Consider the following 27,997-nt stretch of genomic DNA (forward strand, 5'->3'; position numbering starts at 1 on the left):
CAGTTATGATAGTAAATTGTTTTTAGTGGCCATTTGATACCTTTTTTTTCTTTGATTATTTCAGAAAATTGGAAATTCAGAAGCCCCTGTATCTGTGATCTTAATAGTATTCTCTGTACTTAACATTTGCAGTGTTGTGTTTTCAGCCATATAAGAACTGCAAAGTCCAATGGTACAAAAGATTTCACAAGATATAAATTAAGAAGTTGTGCGAAATTAAAACAATAAATCTACTGTACTGGAGTGACATACGGTATTTTTTTTTAGTTGTGGTCCAGCAGTTTGTGTGGTTTTAAATGTGCAGTAACCAGATGTTTGTTCTCGATGGCAAACTCATACTATAGTCTGTGTGCAATACTGCTCTGAATTGGAGCTCCCCTGTTCTACTTCTGCAGCCTCAACAAATATTCACTGATGTGAAAAAATTAAAAGGCAGAGGATAAAATAAACACACCTAGTGATGTATTTCTAGGTTACGTTGCAGATTTTCTCATTGTTTTTCGATTTTCATGCTTGGAATAAAAATGCAGAACCATTATAAAGACACTAGGCTCTAATGAGTGCCCTAGTAGGTATTGTTTGCTGTTGAAGCATAAAAACAATACATTTCTTCATTTTTATGTTTTTCTGGGGACTTCTTACTTTATTTTCAGGTATCTCTGCTGCAACGTTGTAATCAAAATACTGTAGCTTTTTTCAATATACACCTACTACATCGTTACAAAAAGATTCTAACTGAATATGTGAACTTTTACGAAGGTAGTGAAGGACTGTCTGGTAGGTAGTTGATTTGTAATGTAGAAAGGCACGTACCTGGATAACATCTGTGCACCGAAGAGCCAACACAAAACTGTCTCTCATTAGCTTATGTGGTTTCCAATGCATATTTTATGAAGGGGCTCTGTACTGTATTCAGTATACTGTACCTGACTGCACCAATGGCCGCGTAATGTATCCAAACAGAGCAGTAAGAAAGCTTGTCACTTTAAGAAGCAATGGATGCCTGGATGGGGTTTTATTTGTGTAATTTATTTATTAGGATGTCTGCGGGGTTGGAGAACAGTTAAGTATTCAAGAGACATTCACTTGGCAGATAACTGACCACAAGATCTTTAAATACCTCTTTATTTTAATGCTCTTAGCTTGAAAGTGATGGTACAAGCAAGCATACATGTATTTTAAGCAGGCTCTTGAGGCTTGGCTCTTGCCATTTCAACAAGCTTTTTGGAATCCTCAAGCCTGAATTGCCCATGCAATACTTCCTAATAAAATAGGAATCATTTTTAGGTTTGGACAGCCTTCTATTCTATACATATTTACTGTTAAACAGAACATTAAAATAATGTAGCCCTCTCATATTGCATATTATTAATTTTTATTAAAGAGAAAGGAGCCTGTTCCCTTCCCTGTATAAAGAAACAATTAGGGCACTTTTAAAATGTATGTCCTGTGACCCTGCTCCCATCAAGCTAGGAGGAAATTGATCCACAACACCTCTTCACTGAGCTGTCCCCTCCTCCTTCCTTTATGTAATGAATCCCTGGCTGCAGGGAAATAAAGGCTTAAGTATAGTATCATCTGTTGTACACAGCTGTAAATTTAATCCCCCCAGGAGAATGGCCATTGACAGAGGAGAAACTTGCTTTCGCTGGTGCCTCATTGCTGCCTCTTTTTGATTGCATTGTAATGGCTTGTGCCTGGAGACTGCAGACACACCTCTACTCATCACCCTCACTGGAGCTCATAGGTGACCTCCGCTTAACGGAAAGGGGCACATTCATCTGGGGTGCTGTTGCTGTATTGTCTTGGATGTGACGGACGATTTTTGTTTCTAAGCAAGGATACAGCAGTCCAACAAAATTAAGGTCTGTAATATACAAATAAAACTCATGATGTGCCTTTTTTTTTTTGCCAAGATTCATTTTTAATCCGGAAGACCTAGCCTCCTTCACATTTAAAACTGACAAAAAGCTGTTTTTGAGGGCCACATTATGTGTCTGTTCTCTTTTTATAAATAAAGATCACTTCTAGTTTTACCCAGAAGAAATATAGTACTGTGGTTCTTGGATCTCCCCCCATTAGCGACTTTCCAGTATAATAAATTAGACCCCACACTGCCTTTAGGAAGTGTTTATGTAGTGTTTTTTTTAAATACCCGACTTTAAAGTTTTTGTTGCTAGACATATGAGCTTGTACATCATTTCAGCTTGTGGCCTCTTTCACTCTCCAGACAGACCAGCTTTAGTGCTTTTAGCATTCCTCTTACTGTATCGTTAACACTTAAGCTGTTTTTTGGAAACTGAGTGGTCTTTAGTTACACATAAATTCAACCCCTGCACATGTGTTATTGTTCTGTAAAGTAGCTTAATAGGATTTTATTTTGAAAGTATTTTTATACAGTATTCTCTTATTTTAAAAACAACACATCTAAATGTGCATTCTATAGCTGTTATTGTGTAGTACCAGTCAAATGTGGTCTTATTTCTTTAAGAGCATGCAGTATTTTTTATACTCTTTGGATTACCAGGCAGGCCACTTCTGTAAACCACTGAGCTCTTCCCTAAAGTCTTGAAAGCAAACAGATTTGCACTCCAACATGCCATGAATAGTTTTTCAGTATTCCCTGCTGGCTGGGCGCCAAGGTCAGAAATGTTCCTTGAACTGAACTGCTGTCTCTGCAGTTCCCCTCTCACAGAGTGACCTGAAAAGAGATTCTTCTGCGTTAACATGGATAGGATTGGACTCGCCACAAAACTGTGTGGTAGTTCTTTAACAATATGATTAGGATTTACTTAGGTCTTCCTTAATATTAAATGTTGCATTTAAACCATGATCCATATTTTAATAATTTTATACCAATCATGGGAAGGATTATTACCGAATATGGATTTTTTTCAGGATTTACACTTGGCTATAAACTCAGACCACAGCTCAGATGTGCTTCAGCATGGGGATATATTGGCCATGTGTTGTAATGGCTAAATTATAAGTAGCCAGATGAATTGTGCATCTTAAATACCAATTTAGGGGACTCCGCTGTTTAGTTTACTGTTTTCTTTTACTGACTTTTCTGTGCATCCAAATGCTATTTGACTCATTAGACCTGTGAAAGGTTTCAGAACTGCTGTGTAATGTTTCTCAAGGGTTGGATGAGATTTCTGAGAAATCTGAATCTGAAATACCATTTCTTGAAGGTCAAAGAATGGGATAATTATGTATGTCTGGGGTTCTATTTTTTGCCTTGGATTAAACTGCACCAAAGTACAGCTCAGAACAATAAAGTTCTTGTTTTTGTGGACTGAATCTAAAAAAAAAACATAGCTGAGTTAGATCCAAATGTAAGTTTGGTAGGGGAAAAAGCAGATTTGTTGTATATTCTTAACTAATTCAGGGAAGTAAAAACAAGATTTCGTAAAATCTTACAAAACGTCTTAGTTATGTGAACCTGAAGAGACAGGAATGTACAAAGTGTGAGGTCTTGACTGTTCAGAAATAAAAATAAAAACTTGGTTACCTAAAATGAGTTGAATGGTTATCTTAAACATAGATGTGAAATGTATAGTGAAGTGAATCAAACAATTGCAATAACATTTAGGCTGTGGTATTTTTTCCCTCCTGTACCTGTAAGGATACAAATGCATCATAGTGTTGTGCTTTTGTTTCATTTTGTTTATTCACTACACAGAACTTGGGCGGAAAAATGGTCACATTCTCTGAGGTAGAGGGTGCGGTTAACATAGTAAAATAAATGCAACATTACACTTGGGTAATTGCACAGGAACTGGTGTTGCCTGAGGGTTTATATGTTCTGAATCCAGTACGTCAGCGCTGCTTCAACACTTGTGACTGAAAGCTTTCACAACAAGCTATATACCTGTTGACTTCAGAAAAACAAAGCACAACTTTCTGCACAATAGAGACTCTCCAAAACGCCAAGAATTTTACCCTTGCACTTTAAGGCATTGAGTATGAAATATCCAAAAAGAAGCATTTTTTCTGATTAAATATCTGTTTTTGAAATGTGTTAAATAGCTGTAGTGCTTTTACTTTTTGTAAAACATGAATTCTAAAATTGTGCAGCCTGGTTTGTGTGTTGTGCATGCAATTGCAACACCCTTTACAATTTACACGTGGTTGTGTGTTATTTTGTGATCTTTTGTGGTTTCTGTGGCCTTCTTAATTGTTTAAAGAGACCTTGATAATTGTTCAGTAACTAGGCTATCTTGGTTAAATCCATCCATTTGGGGGAAAAAGCAGCAAGAAGCAGACAGTCCACAGATTTTCTTGGCACTCTCTGTACATGATAATGCAAAAAATAACATTTTAACCCTATTTCTAATCACAGCTTTCAGATCTTATTTCCACCTGAGAAATATGCCCATACTTGTTTGTATTTAGCTTTTTTTCTTAGAAATGCCTTTTAAAATACTACTGTACGGGTGGTCTTTTCTAGACTTAGCTTTTGCAGTTTTGTAGCTTCTCAACTTGACTATCTGTGGTACATTTTGTGCTTTCAGGAGTTTGCAGCGCTTACTAAAGAACTTAATGTATGCAGAGAACAACTACTTGAACGAGAAGAAGAAATTTCTGAATTGAAAGCTGAAAGAAACAACACACGGGTCAGTAACTGCTTGTAAATTTTAACCAGGCCATGCAGTCAGCTTTTCATACAATAGGAAGTTTAAAGATGAATGCCTGCATGGATTAACCTTGAACTGATCATGACCTTGGCTTAATGAGTGTGGGTATGATTTGATGCATGTTCATCAATTTTGATTAGACATTCCATGGTAAAGGTTAAATGATGATCATAAGACATTCTAGGCACTTTGTATTCAGTCACCTTTGCTGACATGTCTTAAGAGACCGGTATCCTAAGCATGGATTTTGTCTGGTTTGAAAATATCGGAGGAAGATATAATTAGATTCCATCTGAAGCCAATCTTGGATTGACAGGAAGTTCTGGTGATCTACGAAGACGGTCTGGGACCCATTTGAAAGGGGGACTTGGGTGGGCAGTTCTGAGAAAAATCTAGCTACTAATTAGAGTATGGTAACTGTTGTGTGGATTGAAGACCTCTGCTTCAGCACTGTTCTTCAAGCACTTTTTGTTTACATACATACAGGAGCTATTTAAATATCCCAGTGTATTTAAGTATCCCATAATGTGTAGGAAGTGCAGCTTTGCTAGGCACTTAAATTGCAGTTGTGTAGGAAGGCTTTTTATACAGCTTCTGGTGCTGCCCTTCAGCTTAATTTAGTAGGTTTTATTTCGGGTCACTGGAGTTTTTATCCTCTTTTTACCGTGCATATAAAAATGAAAATCATGATAACAGATTTTGGAAGTCACTGTTCTGGCCACTGGTAGCATCCTCATGTATTTTAAATCCTGTTTGTGTGGCCTTTGTTTTTTATTTGGTTTTTGCAGCTGCTTTTAGAACACTTGGAGTGCCTTGTCTCCAGGCACGAGCGCTCTCTCAGAATGACGGTAGTGAAAAGACAAGCACAGTCTCCAGCAGGGGTATCCAGTGAAGTGGAAGTCCTCAAAGCACTAAAGTCTTTATTTGAACACCACAAAGCTTTAGATGAAAAGGTAATTCATGGCTTGATCTATATTGTATAAACCCCTTATTTGGTTATAAGAAGCAATAGCTTCTTCCTGATAATATGTATGGGGTTTGTGGTGGATGTTAATAAAATTTTGATGTAGTTTCAGTTATAAGTGACGTTACGTTAAACAGTTACAAATACATTCAGGAAAAAAGCTCTGCCGTATTAAATAGTTTTTTAAAATTCTATGACCTTTTTATTTTTTGTATGTATAGCATATTTTCCATTTGAAATATATTCTTTTATTTTAACCTTTACTACATGTTAATTTATGTGGTTGTGAATTATTTGTCCTTTTATCTTCCCTGTGGGGAAAACTTTTTATGGTACATGGATTAGATGGCCGATTTAACCATGGAGGAAAATGCGAAAATGTCAGTCTTGATGTCATTCATAGCTTCTATTGAATTATGTTCTTGAAAAAATTAGCATTTAAAATTTGGAATATGATTATAGTAGTCACTAATTCGATTTTAGTTTACATTGATGTGTTGAGGTATTAGCTTTTGTTTTTTTTTCCCCAGTTACTGTCCTAGATCCAAATCTGAGTTTTTATGTCTTGTGACCAGCTTCTGCTTCATGCAGCAGTTTGTTTTGTTTCCTCCCATGTTTTTCTTCCTTCATGCAATCTAGTACATGGTTAACAGTCTCTTTGCTTTGGCTTGTTAACATGTTTCCTGTCCAGGTAAGGGAAAGATTGCGTGTTGCATTAGAGAGATGTAGTGCATTGGAAGAACAGCTGGCGTCTTCACACAAAGAAGTAAGTGCCTGATCTTAATCACTCGCTTTAGTATTATCTGTAAATTTGATTTTAGGATGAACAAATCGTTTTAATGTGTGTATACACTGGGACTGATTATGTTGCTCTTAATAATATTGTTTACATTTGTTACTACACAGTAATTAAGAATAATCAGACCTCATCAGAAACATGTTGCTAAGTGATGGCGGTCATTAAATTTAATAAGCGCACTTACCTGTATGACCACTAGAAATCCACCCATAGGTTGAAAAATACAATTCATGACGATCTAGTTTAGCCAGTTTTCTTTTCTTTTTATGATCTGCTAATCGGTTCTAGTTTTTCCTTTATCTGGCACAACATCTTCATTTTATTTGGTTCTGCTGCAGCATTGTAACTGAAGTCAGTTTTCTCTGCAACCTGCTGTCCTGTTTCTTTGCTTTTAAATTTACAAGGCAAACAGCACTGTTTAAAACTCAGTTTGCATAGATTCTATCAAATGCAACACACCCTTAATTCATAGAGCTGTAGAGCAGGTAGAAGGATTAGAGAGTGATAAAGAATTAAAAGAATACAGGAATATTCCCTGGATCATACTCTGTAATAACAATGGAGGCTTACGTAATGGATTCGGAAGAATTATATACAAACTTCCTGATATCTTGGCATGTCGGATTTTGTGGTGGGATATTGTGAAACAATTTGGGCTATATAAAAGATTTTGAGCAAGGAAGTAATAGTGTAACCACATTTTGAATAGTAATGCCATCTCTCTTTCTCACGTGTGTGCCAGCTGAAGATTTTAACTGGTGGTTTAGTGAAATTGCCTTGTACGTTCAGCATCCCAACACATAACTGTGGTGCGAATTGCGGTTACAGACTTCACAAAGAGACTTTAAAAACACTAGCAGTTCCTAAAATACTATGTCTTTTAAAGAAAACCCTGTTGGTCTTTTTCCAACCTTACCAGTGATAAAATTTACAGTGTTATACTTGTAAATTATACTTTTTAAATTTCTTTTTTCATAACTCGAATGCATTTTTGTTGAATCACAGCTGATGATTTTAAGGGAGCAGAACAGCCAGAAGAAAGTATTTGTCGATGGAACAGTAGAGTTAAACCATGATGCTGAAAATACACCAAGCACAAATGGAAAGGTAAGGTTCTAATATTTCCATTTAAAACTCATAGCACTTTAAAGTTTATTTTCTGTTTTTTCTTACCATTTTTAATTGTTCAGATTTTGAGAAATAATAATCCTTGCAAAAGCAGTGATGATTAGTAATAGTCCTTAAAACATCTGTAACACCTGGTGATGAGCATTTTTAGTTTAGACGGATTTAGCTGTTCAGTGTGTTCAGATTGATAAACTGTAAGACAGTTGAGTGTGATTATTGAACAAGCTATGGAAATCGTTGTTAGATCACCGCGGACTATCTTCAGTGTGGTAAAAGAAAAGTCTTGATGCTCAGTGCAGTAAGTTTAATGCAAGTGTAATGCAAGTTTGGTGTCAGTTGGTGACCATAACTACTCTGCTGACTACCTTTTTGTAAAATTGGGAACAAGAGCTTTTGTAAGAAAATACATTAATTTTGCATTCTTATGAATTTCTGCTTGGCTAAAATAATGCCTTGCATGAATAGGAACAGTCCTAATATAGACGATAATATAGAACTAGGAAGAGCCCTTAAATGGGATTGATCTGTGGGGAACAGATAAGAACTCGTTAATGTGTTTTTGCTCCCTCTACTGGCAGTAATGTCACTAAATGATTAAAATTAACAACGTAGCCGAAGTGTCAATGGGTCATATAGAAATTAGTTCAATATAGTCTGAGCTCCTTCCCTACTTAATCCTTGAGTTCAACATATATGTACCTTTTTAATTTGTAAATGTTAGGTTCGGTCTACCCAGAACAACCACTATGCCTTATCCAGGGTACTGGGTTCAGTGTAAACATTGGTGGGTGTTACAATGGGGCAGCAGTGTGGCATAATGGCTGGTATTCTGGACTCCAGGCCAGGGGGCTGGTCAAAACCTGGATAGGATTTCTCCAGTGAATACTCTGATGTAAAAATGAATACTCTCCAAGTCATCATTCTGAATAAGTATAGCTCCATTGACTTATTTTGTCCAGTCAAAAAAAATAAAGTCTCTGTATGTTTCTTGGATGGCAAGCAGTCCTTATGCTGGGGTTGTAGCTTTCTTGTTAATTTGGACAAACAAAGTGGGGTGGGGAGGGTTGTGTAAAAATTAATTTCCCGGTAAAGGAAATTAAGCATTATTTGTTTTTGTTTTCATGCAGAGATCATCAGATGAATCTCTGAACCATGAGGAAGATCTTGCTAAAGTCCTAGAGCTTCAAGAAATAATAGACAGGCAGAGCAAAGAACTCAGTCAAATGAAGGAGAGACTAGCATCTCTCTCAAGCAAAGTGGTGGAACTGGAAGAAGATCTGGATACAGCTCGCAAGGATCTCATCAAATCTGAAGAAATGAACACTAAGTTTCAGAGAGATATCAGAGAGGTAAAACATTGTCTATTTGTTTTAAAGAACTAAAGTAGAATTCAAAACTTTAAAATAAATGGTGGCAGAAGGGTGTTATAAAGTTAAAAAGCATTTAGAAGAATTCTGAAATCTTAATAAGGTGTAGAATTGTTACTTTTGTTAAATGTTAAACAGGCGTTTTGTATTTTTTTGTAAGATTTGAGCAACAATTAGAATGTATGTACTCTTTTTTTTTATATGCTGTGATTTTGTTGTTTGCAAATGTGCGTGGTTCTTTCCTGCACCTTATCAACATTGCAGATTTTTTTTGTCTTTGAATCAACAGTCCATGGCCCAGAAGGAAGATATGGAAGAGAGAATCACAACGCTTGAAAAACGCTACCTCGCTGCACAACGTGAAGCCACATCTGTACATGATCTCAATGACAAACTTGAAAATGAAATTGCTAACAAAGAGGCGATGTTCAGACAGGTGATTAAAACATCATTTTGCTTTAGATCCCTCCGCCACTCTGCTCAAGTTAACTTTTCACTTATTTCATGTACTGTAGGCTGCCTACTGTGGGTGGGATTTATCACCCTTGATAAAAACTGTAGGGAAAGCATGATTTTAGTTATGAGCCTCTTCCTGTGGACTTCAGAGCATTGTGTGATACACTTTAGAGTTCCACTATTAATTGGCTGCTTAATCTGAGTTGCTGTTTCTGTTGGAATAATTCTAAGTGCAGCACAAAACTGAAAAGAAAGCACCACAATCAGGCAGAACAAAACAGGGCAACCAGGAATTAAGGGGGGGGGGGGGATAGAAAATGCAGGTATCGGCAGCTCTTTTTTGCTTAGTTTGCAAAGCTGTCTTTCCTGCTACACTTAAAGGAATAAAAAGGCATGCTAAAATGTTTGCTGTAAACTTCTTAGCAAACGAAGAATTAAATATGCTATTTAGTAAACAATTAGTGTACAGAAAAAAGTTTATTTAAACTATGAAATCTGTTATTTTCTCTGTTTAAGGCCGATGTTGCGTGCTAATCGGTGGAAAATGGTGTCAGAATTTGCAGAGAGCTCTACTGACAGTTTCCATTGAAAGCAGGAAAGGCCTGTGGTGTGTTGGCAATAATTGTAGGTGTTAGGATCCAGTAAATGCATTCAAGCAGTTTCAAAACGTTTATGAAAGCAGTTTCTAAATAATCTTCTCAATGCAATATTTGTTTAAGATGCTCGCAAAATCACAGAGACTAGCCATGAGACTGTATCAGACTTTGCACCCAAATTCCCAATGAATGGTGCATTGTGAGAAGACTTTTCAGCGACTGTCCCAGAGAAAATATTGGCTTTATTTTTTAACCACACTGAGTAATGAAAAGTCCCCAAAGTGTCCGTTTTAAGCAAGGTTTTATTTTTCAGCATTATCATAATATAAATTAATCTCCATTGACTGCATAGTTACCGACATTAAAATTCTATATGAACGGGGAGAAAATTAAGTAAGTGCTCCTGCAAATGGAGCCTCTTCTCAATCCGAAGTATTTTATTTTTCCTCTAGGAAACGTCTTCAAATCAGGGCTTTAACACAGCAAACCATTACGTTTGTGTTTGCAGAGTGAAGAGAAGAGCCGGCAGTTACAGGAGAGGTTAGAATTGGCTGAACAAAAACTCCAGCAAACGATGAGGAAAGCAGAGACTTTACCAGAGGTAGAAGCCGAACTAGCCCAGAGAGTGGCAGCACTTACCAAGGTGAGTCATTGGAGCACTATTCTTTAAAATGGAGTTTTACCTCACTTTAAGAGGATTAAATACTTGCTTGTACTTTTGTTTTGCCCCTACCTCTTGTTTCTGACCCCTGGGAGGTGACATTTATTTTGCCATACCTACTCCCTCAAAATAAAATAAAGAATCCAGAGTGATTAAAAAGCCACATTTCCCTTCTCTGTCACTTGATGAAAACCAGGTGGAATATCACAATTTAAAAATACCTTTACCTTAAAACACAAAACTATTTTTCATACAAGATATGCAATACAGCAGTGAATGATATGAATGGACTTCTGATTTTATCCAGGTATGATTGTCGGGTATCGAGAGCCTTGAGATTTAACTTTCTTCATTTGTTTGAACATTAAGGTGTTCTGAATGATGCTAAGAGTAGTCCTAAGAAGTAATTGTTGCTGTTATTTCATGACTGAGCTGGTACATGTTCTTTGCATGGAGTCTAATGCTTCAAATATTGTAACATTTTTGAATATAAATTGTTACACAACAATATTTGCTGGAGCTGGTGTAATATGCATGGACTAATATACTAACTTTCATGTACTTTGAGCATCTTCCTGTCTTGTAACTAAATCTGCAGTCCATTGTCAGTGTGTAGCTTAAAGATCCTGCTTATTTTAGAAGTTGTTTTTAAATGCATCCCAGTTCCTTAGTACTGGATCAATTTTAATTCATTCCTTTTTGAGAGGCATTAATCTTCACCATGATTTGTCATCTTGTTAAAAGATTTTAAAGATTAGAAAAACATTTCTGAGCAGATTACCTCATCTTAATATCCCATGTTTTGGAATTTCATTAAAATGTTGAATCTTTTCTTGTAAACTGTTTGAAAAAAAGTACTTTTCCAGAAATACTAGTGTTTTATGCATTTTCTCAAATTAGGCTTGGATTAAAGCCACCCCCCCCACTGTGCACCACAAAAAGTGTAATAAATGGCAATCTGTGGAAAATGTATTTGCGTGGCAATCATCCCAGACCTACAGTGATCCATTTGCTTTTGGTTTTTCTGTCCTTAAATTGAAGCTTTAGTTCTATTAAAGCTGCTTGTCTGAACTCTTCTTGTATTCCCGGTCTGTGCTATATACACTGACCCTTTCTGGCTTCTGTAGTTTGATCCCGCTGTGTCTGGAGACTCTGGGGTTAAAGAAGCTAAGTTGCTGGAACTTGCTTCAATGCTGAGGAAGGTAGATGATGTCCAGATACCCTGCTTGCCTGCTGCTTGCTGCTTTTCCCCCCTTTTTTTCCGTAATCCGAACCATGACAGGAAGTGTGCCAACCCACTTATACAGAGGTTCAGGAAATGTCTGTCAATCTGCGGCATACAAAGTTTGACATGGATAAAATTACTGTTTAAGCATGGGCTGTTTTTTTTTTCTTCCTTTTTAAATCATTTCAGATGCAACACAGTTATTTCAGCAGGGAATCCAGAACTGAAGAACAGATGGGTAGAGTCTAGTTTTTCCAAAAGATTCTGGACTCTGATGTATTTTTGAAAAAATTGCATTCCTTCACCTCTGTCTCATTTCAACTAATTTGACATGTTTAAATGCTGACTAAATAATGCGTTTTAAAGCCAGGTTTTATGTTTTGCACTGCACATCCAGTACAGAGCTTGTTTCATGCTTCTAGTGCATTGTGCTTGTGCCCCGGCCTGTTTTCCGTGGGCTGGAGCCGTCAGAAGCTCAAACCAGTGCTGTGTTTTGTTGGCAGGCGGAAGAGAGACATGGGAATATAGAGGAGCGACTACGGCAGATGGAGGCGCAACTGGAGGAGAAGAACCAGGAGCTGCAGAGGGTAAGCGATAGGCCAATCACCTTTGAAAAGAAGCCCAAACACTCAATTTCCTTGAGAAAACATGCATGCTTCCAGTCTTGCTTGGCTATGGAGTTATTAAAATAAATCATTTGGTGATCATGGCCCTGCACTTTTTTTTTCTGTGTTTTTTGTAACAGTGGATGGGTTAGTTTTGATAATGACTGAAACGTACTTTTGCAATGATGGAAGAAATTGGTATAATTTCAACAGTTGGATGCATATAGATTTCATAAACGGTACTTAGAGGAGAGCAGTATTGAGATTAATTGTTTGTGGTCATGTGAGTTATTCAGATTAAGTTATATATATTCCATCAATGATGGATTTACTATAAACTGAGGTTCTGTAGAATGCCAATTAAGCAAGGATTAGTGTAGTTTAAAATTCAACATAACTTTAATTTATAGTACATTTATTATTAGTAGAAAAGATACAAAAACTTTTTTCCTTCTTAGTTTTGATCTTTTTTTAATTTTTTTGGGAGTTCAGTTTTTTTTTCTGATTTTCTAGGCACGCCAGAGAGAAAAGATGAATGAAGAGCACAATAAACGGTTATCAGAGACTGTGGATAAACTGCTTTCTGAATCAAATGAGAGATTACAGCTCCATCTAAAGGAGAGAATGTCTGCTTTGGAAGACAAGGTAGAAACTGCCAAATCCCATTCTATAGGACATTTGCAGAGGTCTGTTTAACCAGTAGGGTCACTTGAAACATGCCCTTAGGAACAGATGCTGCTCTTTAAAACCTAAGAGAAAATATTTCCAAAAGTCATTGACTCCTGAAAAACAATTTTAGATTTGTGTGTAACTTAACTGTAACAGTGATTATTTGTGAGTACATTAGTATTTTTGTGTTATTATTTAGAATGCACTCCTTCGTGATCTGGAGCACACTAAAAAACTCATTGAAGAAGCACATCATGAGAAGGTACTTGATATCCTGCTGCAAGAACGTTTTCCGAGCTTTCTATCTTTGAATGCCTTGCTTTCTGCCTTTGAATTCTACATACTGTTTTTATTTAGAGCTTCTGTAAGTTGGGGTCATTTTGTAGCATTAAGATTTTCACACAGTGCCTTGTTTAAATGTCCTTAATCTGACTTTTGTGTAATTCTCATTCTTTCTAATTTCACAGTGGAACTAAATCCAGGAACTAAAAAAAAGTACTTTTTTTTTCCCCCCTGAGATATGGAATTGTTCAGACAAGTTATTACCCAGGAACAGTTACATGGCATAATGTACAATGAAAATATAGCCAATGTCAAATTTAAAGTTAAGTAACTTTTACAACTATGATTTTTCTGACTCTTAGGAGCAACTTCTTATTGAAATAGAAACTATGAGGGCTGAAAATGAGCAATCAAGAGCAAGAGGCACTTCATCGCTGCATCATGGGTGAGAAACAACATTTATAAATCCTTGCTGTGAGATCCTTTGGGGGATAAAAAGTGCTCTATAAATGCACTTCATTACTATTCCCTATTTTTCATTGGAGCAGCTCTCTGACAGAAATACCAATACCAAATCTACAAAGTTGGTGTCGTGTGTTCCTTCTGAAAATGCCCCTATGCTTGCGTCTTAGCCGGCCCCACCTTGGCAGCACACCTGACTTCAGGTATCCTGTATCGGCTTCCTCTATGATGGACAGTCACGCGGATCACTACAGCACAGCCATGGTGCTGAGACGCCCCCAGAAGGGACGCCTGACAGCTCTCCGAGACGAGCCCTCGAAGGTGAGGGTCTGCTCAAAAGGCTCGCTCTTTAAAAAGATAAAAAATTCCATTTAATACATGCTTTTTTAATAGTCTGTTGCTATAAAACAAATAGCCCCTTGGGGATAATAAAAAACTCTCTCTTCAAGTATTAGAAATAAGACCTATAGTCTTGAATGAATAAATACACTTCTGTTTTTTTTTCATTTATGTATTAACTTTGTGACCTGTATCTTGGCTTAAATGAAGACGAGTTCATTGATCTTCTGTTTGAAATGTTAAAACAAACAAGTGAAAATGATTGTTTTACGTTTTTCCCTTTGCTTTCTTGTGGGACCTCAGAAGCAAGTAAGTCATATGGAATAATTAAACACTGTAAAGATATTAGTCACATTGTATTAAATGTTCGTAAGTTTCCAGCCCCTTCATTCCAGGAACTTGGCCCAGACCTTTTTTTTTAAATGAGAAGAAAGAGGTAAAGTGAGGTGTTATCTGCTTGTAAATAGAAACTCCTTTTGGTTTTGTATTATGTTCAGGGCAGTTTATCGGACTTGATGCCTTCTTGGGCAATAATATTCTGCTTTGTTACACATACTGCTGAGTTGTTCATATTGTGAGATTCTCTGCATGTCTTAGTCTGAATTCGACTTCAAAAGGCCACCTCGGAGCCTGTTTAAAAGACCTGCTGTGCTTTTCTGCGTTATCAGGTACAGACCCTAAATGAGCAGGAGTGGGAAAGAGTGCAGCAGGCCAACGTCCTGGCGAACGTGGCACAGGCGTTCGAGAGCGATGCGGACATGTCCGACGTGGAGGACGACAGGGAGACCATCTTCAGCTCCGTCGATCTCCTCTCCCCCAGTGGCCAAGCCGATGCACAGACGCTGGCTCTGATGCTGCAAGAGCAATTGGATGCCATCAACAATGAAATCAGGCATGACCGCTTTAGTAATGCTAAATGGATTCCAGACCACTTTAAGCAGGAGAGCAGCACTCACACAGGAGCTCACGTTAGGCATTATGTCAGCAGCTCAAGAGGAAAATAATTTAAAAAAATGCTTCACCAAGTGAATCAACGGGGATATTTAGGTAGATTTTTTTTCAAGCCCCAAGTGGAATTTTGCCATTATACTGGGTTTAGCACCCCTTATCTTTCGAATAGTGCCATGGGAACTTCAGGGGCCAAGCAAATTCTGGTCCAAGGAGGGAAGTACCACCTACTGATTCACTAAAACCACTTCCAGCAGCAACCTGGTTATCTTTACAGGTCTCATTATTGACCAGACCGCTATGCTCTGACAAGATAAGTTGGTCTTTAAAGTCAGTAACCCTTTTAAAGAATTCCCACCAGTTGTACATTTTTCATTGCCAGATGTGTTTTAGAAGATTGGTCACACGACAATTTACATCTATTATTTAGTAAATAGAAAGATACAAACGATTTACGTACAGATATTGGGTGTGTAAAGTACTACACAGAAGTAGTCAAAAATTTTGATGTATAACACTTTTTTTAGTCAGATTCTCTTGTCTTTATAATACACCTGTGATTGTCATTTGAATGCTGAAAAATACTTTCTCGAAACCCTTACATCCTAGACCTCACGTTGCAGAATGAGCAAAGAGAACACCTGACCAAAAGACATTAAAGTTTAATCTTGGCTTTAAATTAAGCTTTAAATTTTAGTTTGCTGTTTTTTAAGCCCATGTTTGTTTTCAACAATTTTGAGTTGTCATTTTATTGTTGCATCAGACCCATCATCGATTCTGGGTTTAGAATAGGGATCAGAGAAATTCTTGTCAGGTCAGAGCTGGGCAGTCCAGTTGCCCAGCTCACACAGTCACTGGAACCCGTAAGGAATTGAATTTTGGACCCTGGCTTTACAAGGTGCCATGTTCAGGCAGTCTGTGCTGCCCAGCACTCTTGTCTTTTGGATCTACTTGTCGCTGAGCGTCTTCAGAAAGGATCTGTTTCCAGCCGCTCACAGCTGAGCCTCTGTTTTCAGGATGATTCAGGAGGAGAAGGAGACGACGGCCCAGCGGGCCGAGGAGATCGAGAGCCGGGTGGGCAGTGGGAGTTTAGACAATCTCGGCGGCAGGTTCAGGTCCATGGGCTCCATCCTCCCGCCCTACACTGGCTCGTCTCTGGGAGGCTCCTCTCCCCCCGGCAGTGGGCACTCCACCCCTCGGCGAGTCCCACGCAGCCCGGCCCGGGAGGTGGACCGGCTCGGCGTCATGACCCTGGTGCGTTCACCCAGCCCTTTCGTGTGTGTGCGGTGGTGTTGAAGCGTGAGCTATGCTTGTTTTAGGCTAAGGAGCTCATTTTTATCTTTAACATTTGTTGCTGCATGAGAAATGGGAGTTATTTTCCTTAAACTGTTTGCTTATCAAGTGATCCTTTTTCTGTTCTGTGGCAGTAAGCATTCTTTCATAGATGTGTACTTTTTGTATCTCTGACTCCCTTGAAATATTGCAGCATTGTTTTAGATTTTGGTTTTCCGAGAACAGTACTTTTTAACATGCTGTTTGTTCCTTGCCTTGTTTCTCTAAAAAAAAAAAAAAAAGAGCTGTAATACCATTAAACCATTTTTGTTCCTTTTTGTTTTGTTTGTAGCCCACATCCCATGATACATATGTAATCCAGACCTCACTGCCCCATCAGAATGTAGTTTATTCTTCGAGCCCCTGTCCTAGTTCAGTCCTACCATATTGTGATTCTCCACACAGCTGTCAGGTACAGATGAATCTAGCAATGTGTGGAAACTTGGGGTCATATTTGTACAAAGGGTATTCATATTTTCTTCATCAGCATAAAGCTCAGAATTGCAGGCCTACAAGCAGAGCCAAAGCTCTGATATCCTCTGATCTCTTCCAGACGCCTTTTTGTTTGTGTGCTATTTTTACCTCAAGCTGTTCTTTGCAAGATTCTTTTTTGTCCATTAGAACTACGGTGCCCACTTTTCCCCCGGACTTTCAATCTTTTTTTCCTGTGTGTGTTTTGTTTGGTGGGATTGAAGAGGAAATGGCCTGTTATCTTTAGCATGAAACCTTCTTATTTGAAGGACGGCCTCCCAATGAATATTTACATTGGAAATGCCAAAACAGAGCTCTCACTTGATTGAATAAATTAAAATAAACTACTTTTATTTTCTCCATTTCATTCTGTTTTTCATCATACTACCTAGGGCCATTAATTCAAAATTGGAAATGTTGGGGTTTAAGATGGGTACCTCAGTGCGAATGTGACCCCCAGATTATACCAGCAAAAGTGCTTGTTGGTTGTCTCAGGAGAATTATATTCTATCGGACCGCTGTCCAAGTCTTCTGTTGTATCACTTACACTTTCACGTCTTGATCAACGTGTTTAAATCACTACTTATATTCAAAATGTTGAATATGATTTCTCAGATTTAGTTATTGAAAGTCTTTACAACTTTTTAGTTTTTGAGGATCAAACATATTGCTTTCCATTTCTTTGTTTTCCTTTGCATGATTGTAGACTTTAATGTCGATTTTTGTGCTAACTCCTCTTCTCTTTCTTGCACGCTTCCATCAGCCTAGTGATTTACGGAAACTCCGTAGGAAGGTAAAAATTATGCCTGGACTGGGTCTATAATTAATACAAAAATGCAGGGTTGCATCCAAGATTTTTATACATTGCAGCTGTATGAACTTACAGTTCCTGTTCTGCTCTTAGAAATATTAAGAAATGTAGTTAAATCTGCTCATATGTGAATTATCTTGTTTTCTTTGTTAACTTACTATGGCATAATTGAAAAATTGAAAAGAAATGAAGATTAACTGATCAAATTAAGTAACCACCTTTTTTCCAGCTCTCAACCAAAAACACCAGAACTGTACGGGAAAGCCTGCTTTTAGTGTAGTCTAAACGTACATTTTTGTTCCAAAAATACTCTCGACTTGCCACCTTTTTCTCTTTGGGGATACTCCATATTCTTTCTATTGCCTTATGATATAGAGTGCAGTTATATGGGTCTTTTTCTTTTTTAGTCTGCAGGATCACAAGACGACAAGGCTACAATCAAGTGTGAGACATCCCCTCCTTCAACCCCGAGGTCTATGCGATTAAATAAGGGTGCCATTCATGCAGCCAGTCATGAAGACATCAGGGATATTCGGAGGTAACTGCAATAAACATGTCTGAAGTGGAGGTAGGCTGGTAAGTTGTCCTACCTTCACGAAAGAAGCACTATGGGAATTAAGGAACAAGTAATAGGTTTATTTCATGCTGAAAAGAGAAAAAAGAAAACGCAACGTTTCGGCTGTGGAACCACCTTCTTTACACCCGAAGAAGGCTCCACAGCCGAAACGCTGCGTTTTCTTTCTTCTCTTTTCAGCTTGGTTTAAACTTATTGACGCAGTATTGACTTACTGACGCAGCTACCCACCTGAACTACTGGGGGAATTAGTGTACTAGAGGCAATAAGAGAATGTTGCTGGCATACAAGCGATGTATGACGGGTTCCATTTGGGTATTGGTCAAGGTATTGCTCATATTTTAAAAAAGAAAAAAAATCCAGTCTGTATAAAATGGATTTTATTTCGAAAGTGACTATAATTACAAAAGAAGAAAATTGTCTCCACAAAAAACAAAATCAGCCAGAGTGAGAGGCAGGTTTCATTCCTCCAATGTGGCCACAGAAGGAGACCAATGAGAGGAGCTACATTACCCAGAATGGGCCAGGCTGTCACTTAAAGGAATATTAATAAGGCAAATAGGCAAGATCACTGCAGAGCTCTCCATACACAGACGCGGGAGAGTGACTACAAATAACAGGCCATTTTGTAGGTAAAAATACGTACAGTATCATGTGAAACGCATATCATGTCACATTCAATAGCTTGTGCACCGTTTTTCCATTGTTTCTTGCCTTTATCACAGTTGCCAGAAGCACAGCTAACTACAGCCTGCACGGAGTGTGCTCTAGGTGTTTACACCTGGCCTCTATGCATTTTGCAGATAGACATTCTGCTTTTATGCAGGCATTTTTGGAGTAATTAAAATAATGGGAAAGGATAAAGAGAACTAAGGCAAATCAGTGCTAAGAGAACTACTGTTGTACATCTGTATAATTTGATCTAAGCATCAGAGCCTTGTGCGCCTGGTGCCAAGTTTGCAATGATGGGTGATCACCATTGTCCCAAGGGAAATTTTAACATCGCTCTCAGAAATGTTCAGTCTGGGACTGTGCAAATTTTCTGCTTCATGGTGGTGGATGGCTCCATCATTCACAGGTGAAAAGGGAATCTAAAAACAGCTATTTGCAGTTCAACAGGTTCCCAAGATGGCCAGGGTAGTAACCCCAGCAGCAGCAACAGCAGCCAAGACTCCCTGAACAAAGCTCCCAAGAAAAAGAGCATCAAATCCTCCATTGGCCGATTGTTTGGCAAGAAAGAAAAGGGTCGTCCTGGCCCACCTGGTAAAGAGTCAACAGGACAAGGTTTGTTGACTGACTACTTTTAACACTGACCTTCCCTGTGTTGTGAAGCTAAGAAATTGAATTAAATCTGTTAAGAAACACTGCTCATTATTTTTTCCTATTAGGTCATTTGTGACTCTGTTGTTAACATCAGTTTATTTTTCCTTAGATGCACATGATTCAAAAATTAAGCCAAACTTGAGTCTGTTCGATGTTAATTGAACTGCAAACCTATAGTGTGTTTTTTAAAATTTGTTATTGTCAGTGCTAGGTTTTGAAGAGTCAACAGGATTTCATTTAAATGCCTCAAAATGTAGATGTTAGTCATTCTTCAACAATTATTGTTTTTCTCATATACTTCATTTACTTTTTTACTACAAGATTGCTTACCGTTTACTATCCTGATAAATGAAATGTTGCATTAATGGTTCCCTCAAATATAATTATAATTGCTTACACTTATATAGCGCTTTTCTGGACACTCCACTGAAAGCGCTTTACAGGTAATGGGGACTCCCCTCCACCACCACCTCCACCACAATCATTTTTTAGCAGTGCTAATATGAACTGTAATTTCAATCCTGTAAACACAGCAGGCACTCCGGAAGCTGAGAATTCTCCACAAGATGCCTTAGGACTTAAACTTGGAGGACAGGTGGAAAAAAATAGGAAGCTACAGAAAAAGTATGTGACTTTTTTTCATCATTCATGTTTTTGCATGATTTTGATAATAATGGTTAGCACTTGATTAAACACATTGCCTTGTATGCGTATCACGTGCCTCTAGACAGTGTCTTGCATTCACTTCTTGCAAACATTCATGGCAACAAAATTGTTCATTTGATTTTTTTTAAATACTTAATTCTTTGTTTGAATTGATTTATTTTATTCCCATGTAATTTTTCTTGTTGGTTTAATTTTATGATAATTCTATAGTGATGTCCATTGCAGTGGATGTTTAAAACTCATTCATTTAACTGAATCATTGTCATTTTAATTAAACACTTTATTTAGCTCTTATTAGTTTGCTTTTACCAACTTTGTTTTGCCTTTTTATTTTCCCCTTTTTTCATCCTTTTCTTTCATATCATATATATAGTGCAAAATCAGGGTAAGTTCATTTATTCATGGTTTTACCCCTCATTAATGCTGTGGATGCTATATTAACCCTTCATTCTGTAATATAAGGTGCAGTTTGCTTGGAATGCTTTGCTACTAAAGTTTTGTTCTTTGTCTTGACTTGACTGTTTCCAAGTGTATTTTGTATATTCCAGTTACAAAGGAGCAAACACCTCTAAAGTTTGTAAAGCATCTTGTTGCAGTCATAATACCACATTCCTTTTTTGGCACTGATCTGAAACAATTTGCAAACTAAAAGGATGTGTACTATTTTGTTGATCGACCGCATATTTAATTTTAATGGTTACACTGAATTTTCTTTTTCGTCAAGAATGCTTTTAAGCTGACGCGGAGAATAAGTATTCCAGTAAAATGTTAACAAGATACTGTTTTTGAGAAAGATTGCTCTAACAATAGTAATTTATCCTTTTTTTAGTATGGGGTTATAGATTAGCAGATGTGGAGCATGTTTTGAGGGTTCATTTCCATTGTGCATTATAAAAATTGAGGACCATTCATATGTCCAGAGCTAAATTGTAAGATCGTTTCAAAAAAGGACTATTCATTAAAGTGAACTGCTCTGTAATGGTTCTAGTTTTTCAAGTCTGAAGTAGAGAGTATACACTTATTGACCACTGTTTACATGTGAAGTTTGTTGCTTTTTCAGATACTTGTCATACTTTGCTCATACTTGGGATTAAACCCTGCAGACAATTAAAGCTGTTAACATTATACATTTCTTAAAATTAGAACCTTACAGGTAGAAGTCTGCTTTTTAAAACTAGAAAGGATTGACTTCATTGAAGGCAACACTTTCTAGTTATGTTTTATTTGTTTTATCTCTATATATCCATTAAACTGCTTGTGACATGTTTTGTACTTGCTACGGTGGTGTCTTGGGTTTCTGCTGTTTGTTGGGCTCTCTTGAGTGTTATTTACTAACAATATAATAAGGCTGTTAAACCTCTTGAATGGCTGTACTTATTGAAAAGCTTCAATTAACCCATTGACACCAGGGCTATGCTTAACTCCAGTGTGCACTTCCAAACATTTTCAGGATTATTAGTTTTTAAGATCAGTTTTAACAGATGCGTGGACACCGTGTTTTAGCCGTGGCAGAAATTTGCACAATAACATGCACTTTGCATTACAGTTAGAAGAGGTAATGTTTGAAAGCACATGGTTATGTATTTTTAGGAATTCGGAATGTAAGTGGACTTCCTTTTCAGAATATTTAGAATTCCACTTGTTTTTATGATGGAGAGTTCAGAATATGTGCTAGGTGAAGGAGTATTGCTTTAATCTGGCATTGTGTGCATCTCTGTTATGAACACAGATGTTCTAACTCCTTTTAACCCTACAGGCACGAACTGCTGGAGGAGGCTCGCAGGCAGGGCTTACCCTTTGCACAGTGGGATGGCCCAACTGTTGTTGTATGGTTGGAGGTAAGACGAGTCCTGGCACTTTGAGTACATGGACTTCTCTCATTGTGGTTCTTTTTATACGCAGTGAGCTCAGATCTAAAGGATTCCAGAAAAGAGTAGGAACATTGAACAGGGAGTATGGAACAAGCTACCCAGCCGCGCTGTATAAGTTGATACCCTAGTTTCTTTCAAGCAACAGCTGGATGAGATTCGGGGATCAATTAAATACTACCAAACAGTCTAGATGAGCCAACTGGCCTCTTCTTGTTTGTGACCTTTTTTTATGAATGACATGTAGAGCATTCTGCATTTTTCTTCAGAAGGTTTTCTTGTTTGTGTTTTTAACCGTAGTTAATTTGGGGAATTTTGTGACCGAGTGACGCTACGCTCACTTCTTGTTTTTTTTCCTTCTCTGCTCAGCTCTGGGTGGGGATGCCAGCCTGGTACGTGGCAGCTTGCAGAGCCAACGTAAAAAGTGGTGCTATAATGTCGGCACTGTCCGACACCGAGATCCAGCGGGAGATAGGGATCAGCAACCCTCTGCACAGATTAAAGCTGCGGCTTGCTATTCAGGAGATCATGTCTTTGACGAGCCCTTCTGCACCCCCGACGTCCAGAACGGTAAGCTCTCTGCGACAGCCCATTGCCATCTATTCCCCAGGTCGCTGAGACATTTAAGAATTTGGACAAGTGCTTTAAAGGGTGATAGAAAATATCGTAGTCTGAATGATTTCTTAGATGTAAAAATATACTTCTGGAACAATGGTTTCAAGCCTGCACCTGCAGTTTTTTAGCTGAATACCCCTTTTAACAGTACACAGTTGCTTAGTCCCTGCTATTTGCTTCTTCCCAATTGCTCCTTCGTAGGCTCCAGGCAGCCCTGCAGATACTCATTCATCAGCACAGGACAGCAAAGTGCATCTCACTTCATGGCCCATTAAGTCATTGAACTGGCTATTCGTATAGAATAGATCTCCTGTATTTCCCTTAAACTAGAGCCCCTTTGATAATTACAGGTTTTTTCAGGAGATGATGTACATGGAATATAAGCGTTTTCTAATGTGCACATATTAAACATTTTAAAATGACACTGTTTTTTAATGTCAAGTGTTGACAGTTTTTTTACATTTGATCAAATTGCTAAAACTTGTTCAGTCACTATAACCAATATTGGTTTTGTTCTGTAATGTGAAAAATGACTTAATTGTTGTTTGTGCTATTAAAAACATATGAACGTTTTGGGAAGGAGGGCAAGACTTTGATTCCAGACTTAAATTTATTTTTTGAAAATAGTCAAAACAGCCAGCTCATGGCAAACTGTTAATGACCCTTAATCATTGCATGTTTTAAATAACATGATCTGTTGAATTTCAAATAAATCTTTCAGCATGATGCACTACACACACTAGTATGTTCTAAGCCAATGAGTTTGCTTAGATTTTCACAGAATTGCTTGTGCCAGTGCTTGCTATTAATTAACGTACCTTGTGCTTCAATATTCTGCCACCTTTCCTTTTTATTTCTGCTTTCCTCACAATGGATTGTGATTGTCACTCACTGTGGGTCATGTGATTAGTCCACGGGGAATGTGTGGGTTACACACGAAGAAATGGAAAATCTTGCAGCCACACCTCAGACGGTTAGTTCTTGCACTGCTGTCTTCTCCATTTTCAGCACTTTTGACTTTCCACTTATCTGTTCTGTGGGCTTGTGTATTCATCTCAAGTGTACCTTTACTAATCAGGAGGGATTCTTCTTGCAGGTACAGTCGCAAGAAAAAGTTTGTGAACCCTTTGGGATTTTTTGCATTAGTCATACAAATCTGGTCTGATTTTCTACTAAGTCACAATAATAGACACGCAATCTGCTTAAACTAATAACACACAAACAATTGTACTACTTGTCAGTACTGAACAAGTCATTTAAAGGTTCACAGTCTAGGTTGGGGGAAAAGTATGTGAACCTCTAGGCTAATGACTTCTCCAAAAGCTAATTGGAGTCAGGTGTTCCAATCAATGAGATGAGATTGGAGGTGTGGGTTGGAGGTGCCCTGTCCTATAAAAAAGGCACACACAGGTTGGTTACTGACAGAGTGTGCTCTTCTCAAGAAAGAGTTGTTTATTTGAACCATGCCCCAATCAAAAGAAATATCAGAGGACCTTAGGGTAGAGATGCATAAAGCTGGAAAAGGCTACAAAAGCATTTCCAAAGGCCTGGGTGTTCATCAATCCACAGTAAGACAAATTGTCTACAAATGGAGGAAATTCAGTACTGTTCCCACTTTCCCTAGGAGTGGGCATCCTGCAAAGATCACGGCAAGAGCACAGCGTACAATGCTGAAGGAAGTGAAAAAAAACCCTAGGGTAACAGCAAAGGACCTGCAGGAATCTCTTGGACTTGCCAAAGTCTCTGTTCATGTTCGGTGTTTTTCTTATAGTGGCCACAAGAATGGTGTTAATGGAAGGACACCACGGAGGAAACCACTGCTCTCAAAAAATAAACATTGCTACATGTCTCAAGTTTGCAAAAGACCACCTTTAATGTTCCACAAGACTTCTGGGACAGTGTTATGTGGACGGATGAGACAAAAGTTGAACTCTTTGGCAGAAACACGCAACGCTATGTTTGGAGAAAAAAAAAGCACTGCGCACCAACACCAAGTCCTCATCCAAATGTTGAAGGGAGCATCATGGTTTGGGGCAGCTTGCTATCATAGAGGTAACAATTAATTCAAATTGTATCAAGAACTTTTTCAAGAGAATGTCAGGGTAGTGGTCCGTCACATGAAGATTAATAGAAGCTGGATGATGCACCAAGACAATGACCCGAAACAGGAGTAAATCAGCAACAGAATGGCTTAAACAGAAGAAAATCTGTGTTCTGGAATGGCCAAGTCAGAGTCCAGACCTCAACCCAATTGAGATGTTGCATGACCTGAAGAGAACTGTTCACGCAAGGAATCCCAGAAATATCAACGAACTGAAACAGTTTTGGAAGGATCAATGGTCTAACATTCCTCCTACCTGTTGTGCAAGACTCATCAGCAGCTACAGTAAACATTTGCTGCTATAGGAGGTTCTACCAGTTACTGAATACTAGGATTCACATACTTTTTCCAGCCTGGACTGTGAATGTCTAAACGATGTTCAATATTGACAAGAAGTAGAATTGTTTGTGTTATTAATTTAAGCAGATTGTGTTTGTCTATTTTGATTTAGTTGAAGATCAGACCATGTTTTAAGAGTAATTAATGCAGAAATCCAGGTAATTCCAAAGGGTTCACAAACTTTTTCTTGCAACTGTATATCTGCTGTCTTAGTGTGCATATAACATGAGACCATTTCTCCTTTGCCTAGGAAATCTTCTCCTTTTCAAATGGTAGTTAAATTGTGCCCTACTTGTCTTTAATATTTTCAGTAATATAGAATAATAAAAGTGTGATTTCAGGAGTTCCTTAAATTTTGTGTGCAAGTCAGACCTTTTAACATATTTCTAATGACATATCCAGAAATATCTCTATGTTGATGACTGGAAACTGTAGAACTGTAGCACATGCTAAGAAGAAACAATTGCAACTAATTTTTTAATTATTCTTGTCCTGGGATCTGGGGCTACTTCACCTTTCTTTACTTGACCACAATGGATTTTTTTTTACTAAGCACTGACAATCTACTAACACTTCTTAATTTTCTCTTTGCACTTCTAACAATGCTAACAGGAGGATGAGGAGGGCAGCTGGGCCCAGGTTTGCCATTTTTCTGTCTATGTGCTGTAGACTTCTAAATGTTGTAAATTATGACTAATTTTGGAGGAAAGGTATTGAAGGGAGCTTCCCTACTCTCGGTTCCCTGGTTTCTAATCTTGCCCTTTTTATGAAAACTTTGTCTTCCATAACTTGTAGGAAGTCCGAAGTCATATATCCGTTTCTACTAATGACTACAATTAAATCCAGCATCCTAGCTAGTGAAGTTGGAGCTGGTTAATTACCAAACTTCTACTTACAAGAATCTAGAACTTCTTCCTGTTGCCTCTTAGGATGACTAGACACATTAAAGATTTGCACCAAAGATGTACCATTCTAGTTTCCTGATCATTTAATACCAGGATGTACTTTTAAAATTAAGCAAATGTCTGGCCTGTTGATCTTGATCACATTTATGGAATAGATTAATTTGTAAACTTCTGCGAATGTGCCACACAATCCACTAAAACAGGGACATATGAGGGTCGTAAATCTTAAGATATATTTGAAAAAACCATACCATTTTACCTACTGTATTTCTGCAAGAAAAGTCTCCATAAAGAACTCCGTAGTGAACATCTGTGGGGGAAAAAAAGTAAAAAAAAAAACCCACCTCTTACATTTGCTGAAAAGGTAGTCAGGACGTAACAGCATGTGCTGCTGAGCCATGGATCTGATTCTGAATAACAGCCTTAACCCTGAATACTTACGAAACTATTTCAGTTTTTGAGAAAATTCTGAGATTATTAAAGAGTGTTTTGTAGTTTCAAGCATATCATGGCCACATGCAAAATATTGGAATGGCTAGCAAAAAGAATCATACAGTGTTATTTAAGTATCTTTTTAAAACAATGAATTCACCCTAGACCTTGTTTTTGTAGACACTAGCGTATGGGGATATGAATCACGAATGGATTGGCAATGAATGGCTTCCCAGCCTGGGACTGCCTCAGTATCGGAGCTACTTCATGGAGTGCCTTGTTGACGCTAGAATGCTTGACCACTTAACAAAGAAGGATCTGCGTGGCCAGCTAAAAATGGTAGATAGTTTTCACAGGTGAGGAGATGCATTGTGGATTTGGATTGAATGAGCATTTAAACCAGGTGGAGTTTTTCAAATAGTTTACTAGGATGATGAATTTACAGTGCTGGAAATGTAATTATTCTGTGAATTACAGTCCAAAATAGAACATTTAAAAAACAAAAACAAAGTTGTGTTACAATATTACCTCAATTGCTTGGTTTTGTTAATTGGGAAATTAAGAAATGCACTGACCATCAAAAATGAATGTGCACTGTATAGACTAATCTAAGGAGTTGATATGAAAGACTACAAGCTCCCCCTGGTGTCAATATAAAACGGAATAAGAAACTTTGGATATATCTGAAACAATTGAGCAAATACTTTTCTGTAGCAAGTCATTTTAATGTTTCTGTGGTTTCTTTCCAAAACAGAAATAGTTTCCAGTGCGGGGTAATGTGCCTACGAAGGCAAAATTATGATAGGAAAGAACTTGAAAGACGAAGAGAAGAATCCCAAGTGGAACTTAAAGGTAATGATGGATATTTTCTACCTTAATCCTAGATCTGCAGCTGCCCAGTGACTTGCAAATTCTGTTTTAAGTCATTCAACCACATACCACTTGTATCAAAAGTATTTCAAACTGTGGCACTTGGATGGTTTGTCACACAATAAAACCCGTCAGATATTTCTAATCTGTAGTCCACCGCCAGGTCTTGGAAGTATTTGTTGTAATGGGTGAAAGCTTCTCATGTCAATATTTATTGGGAGGTTTGGTTTCACGAGAGCTCTTTGCCTGCTGTTTCAGATGTGCTGGTATGGAGCAATGACCGAGTGGTCAACTGGGTTCAGTCCATCGGTCTCAAGGAATATGCAAATAACCTGTTGGAGAGTGGAGTCCATGGTGCACTACTTGCCTTAGATGAAACTTTTGATCACAATGCTTTAGCGCTGTTGTTACAGATACCCACCCAGAACACACAGGTACACTTATTTCATTTGTATAACATTTAGTTTGTGATTTCCATGTTATGCCTTCATTGCATTGCAGTTGGTTGACTAATATTTCATATTAGTTTCTATTTCCCCTTTTGTCTCC

The 27,997-nt window shown here is 37.9% G+C and overlaps 1 protein-coding gene across 15 annotated transcripts in view; it reads left to right on the plus strand.

Moving 5' to 3' along the window:
* LOC102688419 (liprin-alpha-1) overlaps positions 1 to 27,997 on the plus strand; it is a 42,347-nt gene that overhangs the window by 10,894 nt on the left and 3,456 nt on the right. For 2 of the 15 annotated variants that reach the window (XM_015338535.2, XM_069181472.1), the window contains exons 3-29: positions 4,518 to 4,619; positions 5,429 to 5,593; positions 6,296 to 6,370; positions 7,409 to 7,510; positions 8,659 to 8,880; positions 9,188 to 9,334; positions 10,459 to 10,593; positions 12,340 to 12,423; positions 12,955 to 13,086; positions 13,310 to 13,372; positions 13,755 to 13,837; positions 14,025 to 14,175; positions 14,862 to 15,085; positions 16,158 to 16,395; positions 16,766 to 16,885; positions 17,708 to 17,737; positions 18,163 to 18,293; positions 19,441 to 19,613; positions 20,186 to 20,276; positions 20,692 to 20,703; positions 22,075 to 22,156; positions 22,556 to 22,756; positions 23,712 to 23,774; positions 25,854 to 25,880; positions 26,759 to 26,934; positions 27,333 to 27,430; positions 27,707 to 27,882. In XM_015338535.2, the coding sequence (XP_015194021.1) occupies positions 4,518 to 4,619; positions 5,429 to 5,593; positions 6,296 to 6,370; positions 7,409 to 7,510; positions 8,659 to 8,880; positions 9,188 to 9,334; positions 10,459 to 10,593; positions 12,340 to 12,423; positions 12,955 to 13,086; positions 13,310 to 13,372; positions 13,755 to 13,837; positions 14,025 to 14,175; positions 14,862 to 15,085; positions 16,158 to 16,395; positions 16,766 to 16,885; positions 17,708 to 17,737; positions 18,163 to 18,293; positions 19,441 to 19,613; positions 20,186 to 20,276; positions 20,692 to 20,703; positions 22,075 to 22,156; positions 22,556 to 22,756; positions 23,712 to 23,774; positions 25,854 to 25,880; positions 26,759 to 26,934; positions 27,333 to 27,430; positions 27,707 to 27,882 (3,303 nt within the window). The remainder of the gene's footprint in view (positions 1 to 4,517; positions 4,620 to 5,428; positions 5,594 to 6,295; positions 6,371 to 7,408; positions 7,511 to 8,658; positions 8,881 to 9,187; positions 9,335 to 10,458; positions 10,594 to 12,339; positions 12,424 to 12,954; positions 13,087 to 13,309; positions 13,373 to 13,754; positions 13,838 to 14,024; positions 14,176 to 14,861; positions 15,086 to 16,157; positions 16,396 to 16,765; positions 16,886 to 17,707; positions 17,738 to 18,162; positions 18,294 to 19,440; positions 19,614 to 20,185; positions 20,277 to 20,691; positions 20,704 to 22,074; positions 22,157 to 22,555; positions 22,757 to 23,711; positions 23,775 to 25,853; positions 25,881 to 26,758; positions 26,935 to 27,332; positions 27,431 to 27,706; positions 27,883 to 27,997) is intronic. The other 13 variants (XM_069181476.1, XM_069181475.1, XM_069181470.1 and 10 more) reach the window with 12 other exon arrangements.

The sequence above is a fragment of the Lepisosteus oculatus genome, chromosome 21 (assembly GCF_040954835.1).
Source record: "Lepisosteus oculatus isolate fLepOcu1 chromosome 21, fLepOcu1.hap2, whole genome shotgun sequence".
Taxonomy (NCBI): Eukaryota; Metazoa; Chordata; class Actinopteri; order Semionotiformes; family Lepisosteidae; genus Lepisosteus; species Lepisosteus oculatus.